Below are 14,556 nucleotides of genomic sequence, written 5' to 3' on the forward strand. Positions count from 1 at the left end.
TTAAAGAATTGTCAGATTCTTCAGAAAAGAAACTGTTAATGTGAAATTTTTAATTCTGATACCTGGAAAGAAAGAACATATGCAAATATTATTCAGGAGCTGTGATTTGGATTGGGATAAAATTCATTATATTTCTAGACTTTTCTTTCAAACCTTACTATATAGTGAACTGCAATTCATTTTTTTCTTCTAGGTTTTAAACTGATTATTACTATGGTGAGATTTTTCTTCTAAATTCCAAAACGTGAAACATTTATTGTCTTGCATTCAGGTTTCTCATGTGATGATGTGGTGAGCGCTCTTCAGTTCTAAAACTCTTCACTTCACTTTGGTTCATAAAGATTGAATTTTTAGACTTTGAACCATTCTGCAAGAACCTCTTTTCTGTTGGAGCTATTAAGCAGGAAGAGTGTTGAGTAGGTGTTTTTACAGGCACGTTTAGATAAACTGTGATTTTTTAAATTAAGGAACAGATGCCTGGTTTTCTGAAATTTACATGCCTGTAGCATCCTTTATACACATTTTAAATGCTGTTATCTCATTTTCCCAGGTGCTGGATGTATAAATGTATTAAGTGTTTTGTCTAAAAGTGATGGGAGTCGCAGTTTGCACTTTAAGGACTTCTCATTCAGTGACAGCACTTCTCCTGTTTCCCCTCTGCACTTTTGCATTTTAGGTCATTGTTAAGTCTGGCCCAGGCACCTTCCTCAGCTTGGCTGTGTATGATGAGTACATCTTCTGGTCAGATGGAGTGAGGAGAGCCATCCTGCGTTCCAGTAAATACACGGGAGGAGACACCAAAGTTCTCCGCTCCGATATCCCGCACCAGCCAATGGGAATTATTGCTGTTGCCAACGACACCAACAGCTGTAAGCTACAAAGCAGTTTTCTTATTGCCAATATCGTTAATTTCAGGGATTTTACTTAGTTTTAGCCAAGTTAAAAGATTATATGGTGTTTCGTAAATTCTTTAGTTCAGAAAAGATGGGGTATAACCTCTTCCCAAGTAAATAAGTAGTATGCAGAATTTTCTGCTATGGGTGTTGAGCTCAATGGATAGCAGTTAAATATTTTCTTGTCAAATTTCAGCAGCTTTGAATGTTGCAGGCTTTAAAAATTGTTATTTTCCAGCTGTTTGTTTATCTTTAGCATGCCAGCATCTGAGGGATGCTGACGTTTTCATCCGAGTGATAAAACCCAAATCAATTGCCCGTGGATCTGAGATATGGTGATCTTTGCTCTCTCAAAGACATTGGCCATTGAAGCAAATTTAATAAAAGAGAGTTCATCTCTTGCTGTTGGTTTTTTCAGGTGAGTTATCTCCCTGTGCACAACTGAATGGAGGCTGCCATGATTTATGCCTTCTGACGCCTGATGGACGAGTGAACTGCTCGTGTAGAGGGGACAGAGTCCTGATAGATGATAACAGATGTGTGAGTAAGTAATGGTAGCTGACACGATGCTTTTCTGTGCTGTGAGGCACTTGGCTTTCATAAGACAGTTGGCCCAAGCCATTAATTTTATTTCTTCTATACACTGTAAAAATTGATCTGGCAATTCAGCAAAACCAGGCTTTTAACTCTTTTTTTCTTGTAAGTCTTTTGGGAGGGTTAAAAAGCATTAATACTCTACTTAAAACTCCTCTTATGGTCGTGGGATACTGTTTCTTATTAATAGTTAGGACTTTAACATATGTATCATAATTACTGCTGAGATAGATAGAAATATGTGAATTTATCCTTCAGGTCTGTCTAGGGTTATGTGGGATAATTTACTGAAGTTGAACTTTAATCAAAGCACTTTCTCACCTGTCTCTTTGTTGTCAAACCAGTGATTGGCAGTGGAAGTAAAAGAGGTTCAGCAGATAAATTCATATGCCTAATAACTTATTTTATAATAATTACATGGCATTTATATTTTCCAAATGCACTGCAACTCTTGAAATTGCTCTTAGGTAAAACCATGTTTAAATTGTCACCTAGAACATGATGAAAGATTTAATCTTCTAAATTATTCTGTAGAACGTTTGCAGGAAGTATTGATCTGAGCTATTAGAAAAAAGAAATAAGAAAGGCACTAAATGTTGGGGTTGATTAGCACAGAATGGATGGAAACGAGACAGACTTTAGTTGTGAGATCAAAAGTTTCTTTCTTCGTAACTCAGTTGAAAGGGATGCTCAATAAAATTGAAAGTTAGCAATTCCAGCTGAGAAAAGGAATTAACTGTCCTTTCACAGTGTAATTAGGCTGTGTAACTTCCTGCCAGTCAAGAGTCTTGAGACAAAGCTTCAGTGAAATTCAAAGAGGGAGAGATGATGATATGGGTAATGACTGCTCCAACTACTTACTTGTCATCAAAGAAACAGTCTGAAAGGCATTAAAATGCTTTGTTTCTGCAAGATGGAGTTTGAAGCAATCTCTACAAGGATGTCTGGTTGGACTTGAACTGAGGGCTGATTATCCTGTATTTATGTTTTTCTTTTTTTTCTAAACATTCCAGTCTAAGATGCTGAACTAGATGAACTAGAAATGTAATTGAGAGTTACTGTCCCTAAGATCTAAGCTCCTACAATGCCAGAAAATGGAGGGAAAAGAGATAAAAACAGTTAAATTAAAATTTAAGGGACTATATAAATCATATTCAAGACCAGATCTTACCTTGTCCAGAATCTACATTTTACTTCATGTTTGAATCAAATCAAGAAATGCTTTCAATTATTATTGGCTTGGCTATTGCATAAAGCAGACATTGGTTCTTCCTGAATTTGTGCTGAAGTGATTAGAATGGAAACAAGAAAGAAGCATAAAAATTTGGTATCATTTTCCCATTGTTCTTCTTCTTGAGTTGTCCTAAATACTCCTCTTTTCTCTCCACTTTGATATTTTGTTGAGAACCATGCTCACAAAGACAGATGTATGACCTATCATGAAGTTCATGACCAAATTGTTGTGTCCAATTCGTGATATGTTTTAGTTTCTTAAGTAAAAGAGTAAAAATTTTAAATGTGCACCAGGTTCTCTTCTAAAATGATAGATAAAACATCCACTAGATGAGAAGGGGAGGGGTTTTGTGAATAAAAGAAATAAGTAAAATGGAAGCAGCAGGTTTTCTGCATTGGGGTTTAGGCTGTATCATTCAAGCTGGGGGTTGGAAAGGCACGGGTGAGTAGAAGGAAGCTGAGCACAATAGTGGCAAAGTTCTTATCACAATCAGTGCCTCTGAGTTGTTTCACTACATGTTCCTTCATGGATATTTGTCAGTGTATTTTCTTTTACAGGTTCTCCTTGTAGAAGCTTTTAAGCTCTGATGCCATGGTGTGTTTTTACTGTTTTGTACTTAGGTTTTCAAAATTCACATAGGTCAAACTTGAAATGCAGTCAGCATTCTTTCTCATCTCCGCTAGTTGTAAAAGCTTTTAAAAGTTACCTGTTAATGTGTTTTATTTTTAGGTAAAAATTCTACTTGCAACATCTATTCAGAGTTTGAATGTGGGAATGGTGAATGCATTGATTATCAGCTGACTTGCGATGGCATTGCTCACTGTAAGGACAAGTCTGATGAGAAACTTTTCTACTGTGGTAGGTATTTCCAGATCTTTCCCCTTCCTGTTGTAATTGTGGTGTCACACATGCTTAGATTGTTTCCTCTGTGACTTCTCTACTTATTTTCACCATCTCAGCCAAGATGCTCAGCAAGAAAATGGCAACACACATTAAGAAAACCCTTATATGACATGGAGAAAATTATATGAAAATATTTTTTTCTTTCAAACTTCATGTATTAACTGACATATTTACTAAAAAGCATCTCAAACGTTCTCATATTTGTGTCTCTAAAATAAAAATAAGGAAAAACACAGCTAGCTTCTTTTTCAAAGATGGAAGATACTTATTCTGCAATACTGAAAAAATATATGAGTGCTAGTTTATAGATTTATAAATAGATTTATAAATACAAGATTTGTTGCCTAGAGAAGCTGTGGCTGCCCCTAGAAGTGTTCAAGGCCAGGTGGAGCTTGCAGCAACCTGGGATAGTGGAAGGTGTCCCTGCCCATGGCAGGGGTGGAATGAGATGGTCTTTAAGGTCCCTCCCAACCCATTCCATGATTCTATTTTTCTGAGAGCCATCAATTTGTCTTTCCATGGGTTTGCCACATAATTCTGTGAAGGACATTCTATTAACTTGCAATGTGCCAGTGAACATTTTGCCTCATTTAAATCAACCATACCAAATTTTTTTGCTACGCATTGGAAAAAAAAACAGGAAGAGCTGGGATTCTGGGATGCACTAGGTCATATGCAGGGTGTTGCTTTCTGAACCTGATAAAGAACAGGATGGTGGACTCATTATTGTTGATTAACTAATGCAGTGAATGTTATTATTGTGACTTCTGCAATAATTAGGGCTTTAGTAAACCAGTCCTGAATTTTCCAACATATCCTTACGTAAAATTCATTCACTCTTCAATAGTGTTCTTGAGCAGAATGGTGTTGGTGTTGGTGCTCAGAAATCCAGAAACCTCTCTGCTAATGTTTGTTGTTATTTTATTCTCCATCTGTTGCTGTTTTGGTTTAGGACAGATTTGGTATGCTTCATTCTATATGATCATGATATTGTTGCCGTATGCAAACACGGTCCCCAAAAAAGTGTCTCAAAACAAATGCATCTAAAGTACATGGGTGTTTTACACCACAAGATAATGAAAACTGGGAGTTAGGCTTCACCTCTTTTTTTTTTTTTTTCTTTTTGCCATTCTTTCTTGTCATGCCTTATTGATTTTTCTGTACCCCTTTATCAGTCCAAGTTCTGCTGCATAAGAGATGAACAACTTCTGAAGGTTTTTTCATGTAGCTTTGAATGCATTATCAACTAAAATACTTTTTTCTGGATTGTTTGTTTGGATTGAGTGTAAGGCTGTTCTCATGAAGTGTCAGTCCAATCATGTGCTTGTATTTAACTTCCCAGAGAACAGAGGCTGTCGGAAGGGTTTCAAGCCATGCTCCAATCGCCGCTGTGTTCCCAGTGACAAAGTCTGTGATGGGGCAAATGACTGTGGGGACAACTCTGATGAATTTGACTGTAAAGGTAAATGGCAGTAATTTCCAAGGTGATTTAGGAATATTGCTTTGTAAATATTTATTTTGCAGATTGGAGTAGCTGGAAAAGAACGTGTGATTTAATCATATGATGGGACTGATATAAAGGCTGATTTTGGTTTGCACCTACAGTCTTCTAGGAGGAGAGGGGTTTTGACTACAAAATGTCAAATATATGCATTATATATAATATTTTATATGTATAAAATACAGGTGCTGTTCCTTCTGTGAAGTAATGAGAGAGTAACTTTACTGCAGACAGGTTGAAAGATGGGTGATTTCTTCTCTGCATCTGCTTCTTCTTTGAAGCAGTAAATGCTCTGTTTCTCTGCTTCTCAGATGCATGGCAATGTCTGTGTCCTTTGCAAAGCTTGCTAGAATTGTTCTCCTTTTTATATCAGAATTGGTTTTTGGTTTTTTGTCTTACAACATGAATTTTTATATCTGTACATCAGCCAATGCACGAAGGCCACAAATCCTTCGTTACAATTCAGAAAGGTTGGAGGGGATACTATTCCACAAGATATATAACTAAAAAGCTAGATATCTGTAATAATTAGCATTTTTTTGAAGGCACCAAATAATTTTTAATCATTTACCTAAATATAAGTAGAGGGAAAAACATATAGGCAAGAACCCCAAGCTGGTTTTACAAGAAATAAATCTGAGAGATTCATGGATGATCCTGAAAATGCTTCTTCCTGCCTCAAATATTGATTATTTCAAAATGAGTTTAATTACCTAGAGACGCTTCCAGGCTAAAAAATAAATTAAAAAATTAGAAACTTACACGTGTAATAAACTCAAACTCATATGTCTGCTGGAAGGTACAGTGTGTTCTGAATGCCTCATTCTGAAAGGCAGAAGGCTTAAACATCATCATATGTATAATGTGCATCTGAAGAGTCTGTTTAGCACACAAATTTACATCCTTTATAACCATATGTTCCAGACTCAGCCTGTGCCTCGACAGAATTCCGCTGTGCAGATGGGGTTTGCATCGGGAAATCAGCGCAGTGCAACCAGATCATTGACTGTGCAGATGCTTCAGATGAAAAGAGCTGCAGTAAGTTTGTGTTTGTGCTCCCTCACAGCATCTGCTCCCTGATTATTCCTTGTTATGTAGCAGTTAATTCCTGGGCACTGCTGCTTGGGATACCGACACCTGCGTGGTGTCCTCGAGCTCAGTGTGAAAATTAAACTGTGAGGCTCTCAGGCTGTGTTAGGTGTGTGGTAATTTGCTGTCTCTTTCCAGATAATACAAACTGTGCCTACTTCTATAAACTTGGGATAAAATCTTCGGGATTTATCAGCTGTAATTCGACTTCCCTCTGTATACTGCCAGAATGGATTTGTGATGGAGCTAATGACTGCGGAGATTATACAGATGAGCTAAAATGCCCAGGTAACTGTGAAAAAGAAAAAAAAAAAAAAAAAAAACAACAAAAAACAACCCAACAAACAAACAACAGCAAAACAACATTAATTTACTTTTTTAAAAAAGAACAGGGGTTTTTTTTTTGGGGGGGGGAGTGTTTCTCATTGTGTTGCAAAATGTTTATTCAGTCAAAACTGATTTTATTTAACAAAGAGATTAATATAATGCTGAATGCAGTTTATTCACCTTTATTTTGTGTTGCATGGGATTATGCAAATTATTACAAAAGAATAATTTTTTAATATATAATAATTATATAATTATAATTTTTTAAAATACAAAAGAATGATTTTTATTTTTTCCTAAAGCAAACTGTAATGCCTAGCTTTCTATTTCCTCCAGGTTAGGTCTGTCATTTGTCATTTTTATTTAAGTAAAACAGGAGTCATTAAAATGTCAAGCTCATCAAGCATCAGCATAATCACTCAGGAACTTTTATTAGCCACCACTTTAGTGGGTGGTATTTCTTTTCTTGCTGACTTGTTTTACTTTCTCTTTTATTTGGTCCTTGGAACAGGCTGCCAGGGTAGAATCCAGGGTTATTGCTTTTTGTGATAGTTCTGGTCTTCAGCAAGGAGAAAAGGGAATGACAGCTTGAGCTCCAGACTCAGGACTGAGGTTATTGCTCGATATTTAATGTTAACCAGCAAATTATTCACAATATTCAATTCTTTCCTAATGAAGGAGGGCATTTATGTGTTTGCTCCATTTTTATCCAGAACCCCTCATTTGTGTTTGAGAATATTAAGCACAAAATGTAAACATCTTTTTATTTCTATTTGTTTTTATAATTGATTTATTCTAGAGTGAAACTAATCTCCTGTTACCCCTAACTCTTTCATCTAAGAATAAGCATTTAATAAAAGTAAATATTTCCTAAACAATAAATTTTATTCTTTGTAAAATTAAAGACTTCAAATTTTATGTTATTCGGTGCCATCAAAATTTTGCCTGGTAGTGGACATAATCTGATTATTTCCATTTAATATTCTCTTTTTCTGTGTGATAATCCTGTTATGTCACCAGAAGTTTCTATTAGTATTCTTGTATAAATTGTGCCAAATGTATTGATGAAAATATTACCAGGATGCAGAGAAAGCTGGGACTTGAGCAGTACTGTCAGCCAACCTGACATTAAGAACTTCCATCAATCCTATGAATAGATGCATATTAAGTTAGAGTTACCATTCTAATCTCTACATTCTCCAGATTATCTCTTAATTATGTAAATGTATATAACCCTTGATTTAGCTCAAAATAGCTTAGATTTGCTGTATTTCCATACAAAGAAGGGGTTTTTTTCCGTACCAAGGAATATTTTGAGGGCAGTGTGCTACAGCTTCAGTAAACTAATGTTGCATAAGTACACTAATGTGCATTTTATTCCATTGTCCATTTATTTGTATTACTTCTCTCTGAATTCCAAATGTATGCCAAAATGTTCCATCATTTCAATGTGTGACTAATTGCCTGGATCATTCCTCCCTTTACTTGGAAGCAATACCATTCCCACCATGTGATTTCCTTTGCCATTTCATTCAAAACTGACCAACTCTGGCACATTAAGTTTTTGAGTGTTGTTTCTATTACAAATATTGCAATTCCCATTAGCAGTTTGGTTCAGTGTCATTGTTCTTACAGAAAACTACAGCAAAATACTCATGTAGGGTAGCTGTACTTAGAGAATCCTTAATGTCTACCAAGTCATCACAGATGTCCCACTTCTTTCTTTATTCTTTCTTTTTTTTTTTTTCATTCATACAGCTGTAGAAGCAATAAATGTTCACTTTAACTTTCCTTTTCAAAGAGAGGAGGCTGAAAAAAAAATACAGTACACTGAGGGAACAATGAAAACCATGGCAGTTTCAGTGGTTTCCAGTGCTTGGAACTCCCGGGTTTTCCCAGGACCTTGCTTAAGATTTTGAAAATAAGCTGTTATTAGACTAATATTTGTCCTTGCATCATGAAACTCAATATGTGACATTTTTCTCTCCTCAAACCTGGTTTCTAAGCATTCATAAAAATCAAATTTTAAATTACTTTCTGACTCTACGAAATAAAAAAGACAAAGGATAAGTTCTTAATTTCTGACCAGGTCTGATCCTCTGGCTCCAGCATCACTGGTGTAGCTCCTGTTAGTCAGTGCATGCATGAGATTTGTAGCTTCTCCCAGTGACAAAAATACTGCCACAATTAGATTATCTTGTAAATGACAGCAGAAAGATCAGAAGGGCAATTTCTTTAGCTGGTGTAAACCAACAAGCAATGTTGACCTGCCTGACCTCAAAACCTGTAAACTGAAGTACTTTCCTCTATAGGCTTTTTAATTTAGTTTGAAGCTGTGCTCTGATTCTTCTCTAAAAATATAAAAAATAACTATTTCAGCTCCCTAAACTAATTAGCTATCACTTTTTTTTAATGAACACAAATTATTTACTTTTTTTTTTTTTCCATTTTTAAACATAAACACTTTGTCCATCAGTATTCAGAAATTTAGCAAAAATGTATTAGGCTCCTAATCATACTAGTAGAGACCATTTTACATTACATTCTTTATTTTATCACAGTTCAAAACAAACCCACATGTGAAGAAAATTATTTTGGTTGTCCTAGTGGAAGATGTATTCTGACCACCTGGCTTTGTGATGGGCAGAAAGACTGTGAGGACGGAGTAGATGAATTGCACTGTGGTGAGCATTTTGTCTTATTTGTATTTCTCTAGTCACTAATGCACTTTGGCAAAGAAGTGTGCATTTATATCTCAGAGATTATATAAAAAGTTCTTTGATGCTGTATTTTCAGATTCAGTTCTAATACTTCATGCTGTCAATACCTTAAGTTCTATTTCATGCCAGAATGAAAGCCCTTTATTTTTTTCTCTCTTAAGGATATATTTATATACGGAGTTTTCTATTACTTTAATATTTAACAATTTCACTAATTTTCACAGCTCCTCATTAGAAGAGTTTTATAGGTATCATGAATTTGAGTCACTATCTGGACCCCAACGGGAAATACCCAAACACCAAAATAGGCATTCCTTTGCATCAGAGGCCATACAGATGTAATTATTTAAAGTAATGATGGAAGTGATGTAAATAAAATACAGCATGAACTGCGAACTGGGTTAAGGGTCTGTTCTCTCTCAGATCTTTTCAGATTCTTAAATTTTACCTGAGTCACAAAGCAGGTTGGCTTTACTCCTGCTGGGAGCTGGTCTTTCAGTTTGTATGGATTACCTGAATTGATTATTTTTGTAGTGAAATTGTACCAGAACAGCAAAAAGCAGTGCCAAATTTTCCTATTCCCTATTTAAATAACACCTGAAATTCGGGTATTTTTCAGTTTTTGTGGTGTTTTTGCTTTACTTCCTACCATGACTGAACATTTTATATCACTTTCTTTGTGACCCAGTTCCCATTAACGTGCTTCCATATTTGCTTTGCAGTTTTCATTGTATATTTTTATCTTATAACTTCAGATTAGGAACTGCTCTGCACTGTGACAATCAGAATCTTTTCTGTTGGCCACGTTTGTCAAGCATAACTAGGTGTTTACATTTCCAGGTTTTATTCACTTCTGTACAATATTATAAACTGAATTAGCTGATTTTTATGGGCAAAAGAGAAGGGGGTTTAAGTCAATTCTACTTTTCCCACATTTTGAGACACCTGTTATAATGCTCGTCTTTAAATTCAGATTTCATTACCTAAAATTATTTTAATGTTAATATTAAAATTTGTTGTCATCAGCTGCAACGAAATAAAATTTATTCCTAAAGAAAGGAGTCTGGGAAACATGGAAGACCTGAATGTTTCAGAGAAGAATAGCACTTACTTAGAGCAGTTGTGCAGTCTGATTGTGAAATGCAGAAACTCTTATTTTCAATGTATAGAAAAGTGTAAATGGGATAAAGCAAACACACAGCAATTTTTCTTGTGAGAGAAAATAACATGAAAGCTTTTAAAGATGGAGTTAAATACTGGAATACCAGGAGGAAGGCTGGGTTGGAAAATTTGGACTGTGCCCTCAGCACTACTACCCAAATAGAGCAGTTGACTGTAGCTGTAGCATCTATGTTAAATATGCAAACCAGGCTTCAGTTTTTAAAGTGTTTCTCCTCTTCCCACTAAAAAAAATACTTGGAAATATTGGAATGTGTTTGGAATGTTTTACTATTTGTTTTTATAAATGGGTTGGTGAATGCAAACTCTGAGACAAACTGATAACATGTTGAATAACAAGATTAGGATTTTACTGTGTTGGAGGGTTTTAGTACATGGAAACTGGGAGGGAAGAAAGGAGCAGTGCAAAAAATCCTAAACCATGGCTGAAAATGCAGGGAACGCAGGGCTGTTGTGAACCTAACAAATGCAGTGCCTGGTGTCATCCCCAGATTCGTCCTGTTCATGGAATCAATTTGCTTGCTCTGCAAACAAGTGCATCTCCAAGCAGTGGACCTGTGATGGTGAGGACGACTGTGGAGATGGCTTAGACGAGAGCGATGCTGTTTGTGGTGAGTAGGATCCTTTCAGCTCTGGGTTGTGGCAGATCAGGCAGAATGAGACACCACGTGGTCTAAGGAGAGGCTGGGAAGGGAACAAGGACAGAATCTCCAAAGGCTGTGAGGGATCTCCTCCCTCAGCCCCCTCCAACCAGCAGATAGGTTCCTTTTTATGGGAACTGGATGATTTGTGTGAATTTTAGCAGTAGAGTTATGAATGGCAAACCAGCCTGGGTGAAAGAACAGCCAGCCTGTTGTCCATTTCCTATCCTTTAGGTAAAACTGCTGTTTGAATTTTATATTTGAGTGACGAGTGCTCAAAGACCCTAAAGTTGTTGTATTTTGGGTTTGGTTTTTTTTTCCCTAGCTCTTCCTTCTATTCTCTCTAAAATTTTTTATACCATAAGCTTATATTGTATGGTATTTCTCTCACATTCCCAAACGCTTCAAGGTGCATGAGAAACTGAAAATTTTGTTTTCATTCTAGGGCTCAATGGACTGGAAATGTGTTAGTGAATTCTCTTCAAAAGAAAATCACATTATGTCAAATCATGGTGTCACAATTTAGTGATTTTATACATTGGTTCCGTCATTCTCTGTATTTTAAGTTTCTTTGTAAAATTTCAGCTTTTAACTCTTAAATATATGTTCCTTTTCAAACATCCTCTTAAAGTCCATTCAACAAAGAGTATTTATTCCATATTTCCAGTGTGTTACCACAGTAAAAATACTGTTGATAACTGAAAGTGTTAAGTAGGCAGAGAAGAAATGTGGTTTGTTAAAGTAGTTGCTTAATCAAACGTAGATGTAGAAATGCCATCAAATGAAAAGGATGGAGGTGGAACTTATACTGTTCTAATATGGTAAAATGTGAATTATTTAGGACACTAACTTCTCTCAAAGAGGGGAAAAATCTGCACTGGTTATAAAGAAAGGAGAGTTAAGTCTTCTCCTTAGGAACAGGTGTTGGATCTGAATTGCAAGGAGAAAAGAGATTAAAATTACTTCAGATTTTTCAGTCTTAAAAAGCAGTAGAAATTCAACATGAAGTTCAATTCTAGAAATTTCAAAAAAGGGCAAATGAGTATAAGTAGGCAAAAGTTGCCCCTTTTGCATAAGTAGGACAGAAAATATTTTTAAAAATGTTTTAGTATTTTACTAATTTCTAATTAAAACTTGTAGAAAATACACCGTGAAGTATATTTAACTTACCTAAGAGAATACATTAAGTGATGATTGCACAAAAATTTGCTTCCAAATGGAGTAAGTTTAATCCTAGGATATAACATTATCTAAAGAATAGCCAAGAAAAAACTAGTCAGGTAAACAGTATGTTGAGTTAGTGGGATCAGAACTGTCAGGTATTTTTAACTCACACTACTGCTTTACTTGGTACACATTGTTTTCTTCTCTGATTAACAAAATTTTTGAGTGCCTTTGGCTTCCATAGAGTTTGGTGATGCAGGGATTACATGGTTTGCAAGATCCGTTCCCTTGTTCAGTCAGTCCAAATGTGCAGTCAAATTTACTGACCAAAACTGGCTCAAAAAATTGTTCTGCTGGATGGTTTTCATAAAGTGTGGGAAATTTAAGAGGCTGAATAAATGAAAAGAATGGAAGAAATAGCAAATGGTCAAAATTTGACTGTAAAACAATCCTAGCCAGTAAGTTTATCATAATGTGCAGGACAAAGTCATATTTTAGAATAAACCCCTTTAATCATTACCCGTCACCATAAAAGCATAGGTTAGGATGTTGCAGCTGAGAATATGGGATGGTTCCATGCTGAGGGCTCCCATGCCATGTTTCTGCAGGCTCAGTGACCTGTGCTGCAGACACCTTCAGCTGCCTGGGCTCCCACGCCTGCGTCCCCCAGCACTGGCTCTGTGATGGGGAGCGGGACTGTCCCAACGGAAGTGACGAGCTCTCCACAGCAGGCTGTGGTAGGTTTGCATGTCAAAAAAAATGTTATTTTCATGCTGCTTTTGCCTTTGTAGTGTCCACTTTGCTGGTGAAGATTGCTGGCCCTTGTGTGAGCACATGGAGCAGGATCCTTCAGCTTTTTAATCAGCCTGACACCTCCAGGCTCTGCTCACACACAGCGAGGCAGCCCAGCTGAAGAAAATGTGACTCAGTGTGTTTACTGATGAAAATTAGCACATCAGTGACTATGCAGTTTTACTGCTCTTCCTGAAGAAAATGCTGCTGCTCAGGTCAGGGAGGTTGTGCATCAAGAAGGGAGATGCTTTTCTGGCTGATTGTTCAGATCCTGGCATCTCTTACCCTATAAAATATTACTTCCAGTCTCCTGAGACACATTTCTGTTAACAGTGTCAGGAGTTCAGTAATAGTTTCACTGGAGGGGATTGTTTTATTAATGTGTAAAAGTTGTATATAAATATATTCTATACATTTTGAGTGTTTATGGACTTGGAAGAGCATTTGTTCAGGAGCAGGCTAATACAAGGACATGTCTTCTTCCCAAATGTTCTTTTCTTCAGAGCCAGACCTCAGTTTAGTCATAGACAGCATCAACTTCTGAAGCTTTTCTGCCTTGGATTACAGGAGATTTTAGCTATCTTTACTTCTGTAGCATTCTTTGTGATGTGTAGGTTTTTCTGGTATTGAATTGTGTGATGCTTTTTATCTGACTAAAAAGTTATGGTTCTTTCCATTGAATTCACTCAAATGCACTTCTCATTTCATCTTTGTGTAAGAAAATCAGCTGTATATCTGGTTGTTCTCAATTTCTTTCTTTCTTTTTGTCTTTTTTTTTTTTTTTTTTTTTTTTTTTAAATGGGCTGTATTTTCCTTAGCTCCCAATAACACTTGTGATGAGAATGCTTTCATGTGCCATAACAAGGTCTGCATTCCCAAGCAGTTTGTTTGTGACCACGATGATGACTGTGGAGATGGATCGGATGAATCTCTGGAATGTGGCAAGTATAACAAAAATAGAGCAAATAGAACAATTTCACTGCTAACTGTAAGGCATTCTTCAGGGCTCAGTACTTGAAGGCACTATTGAAAAAGAAAGCTCTGCATTTTTTTAAATTGTTTTAATTCTCACTTTTAAATTATGCATCAATTAATACAGTTTGGGATTAACTTGGATCTGGGGCTACAGTGACAAATTATTTCCCATAGTGTCTTACAGTTGACTGCTAATAATATTAAAGAGAATTTTAAAAGTATGTCCTAGAATTTCTTGTTTACAAGTGTATCTTTATTATATGGTTTTTTGTCTTTTTGTCTCTATACAGTTTCTTCCTACCAAATAATGAAACACATCTGTCATGATTGTCATTGAAGTTAAATGATATCAACTAAAAAACATATGTCAATGTTTAATTTTCACCACTCACATGAATTTAGGGTTTCTTATACTATCTGGATATCTGCACAGGGCCATACTCAGAAACACTAATCTATATGAATACTATTTATGGAAAATATAGAGCAAATATTCCCTCCAAAAGGAGAAATTGGTGATTATAATGCCTGGTTTGGTGCTGTC

At 36.1% G+C, this 14,556-nt stretch overlaps 1 protein-coding gene across 1 annotated transcript in view; it reads left to right on the top strand.

Annotated features, from left to right (window-relative positions):
• Positions 1 to 14,556, top strand: part of LRP1B (LDL receptor related protein 1B) — a 636,888-nt gene that overhangs the window by 512,393 nt on the left and 109,939 nt on the right. The window contains exons 44-53 of the mRNA XM_039555091.1: positions 677 to 869; positions 1,312 to 1,437; positions 3,451 to 3,579; positions 4,967 to 5,086; positions 6,050 to 6,163; positions 6,353 to 6,502; positions 9,103 to 9,225; positions 10,932 to 11,051; positions 12,854 to 12,982; positions 13,856 to 13,978. Of these exons, the coding sequence (XP_039411025.1) occupies positions 677 to 869; positions 1,312 to 1,437; positions 3,451 to 3,579; positions 4,967 to 5,086; positions 6,050 to 6,163; positions 6,353 to 6,502; positions 9,103 to 9,225; positions 10,932 to 11,051; positions 12,854 to 12,982; positions 13,856 to 13,978 (1,327 nt within the window). The remainder of the gene's footprint in view (positions 1 to 676; positions 870 to 1,311; positions 1,438 to 3,450; positions 3,580 to 4,966; positions 5,087 to 6,049; positions 6,164 to 6,352; positions 6,503 to 9,102; positions 9,226 to 10,931; positions 11,052 to 12,853; positions 12,983 to 13,855; positions 13,979 to 14,556) is intronic.

This window comes from Corvus cornix, chromosome 7, assembly GCF_000738735.6.
Source record: "Corvus cornix cornix isolate S_Up_H32 chromosome 7, ASM73873v5, whole genome shotgun sequence".
NCBI lineage: Eukaryota > Metazoa > Chordata > Aves > Passeriformes > Corvidae > Corvus > Corvus cornix.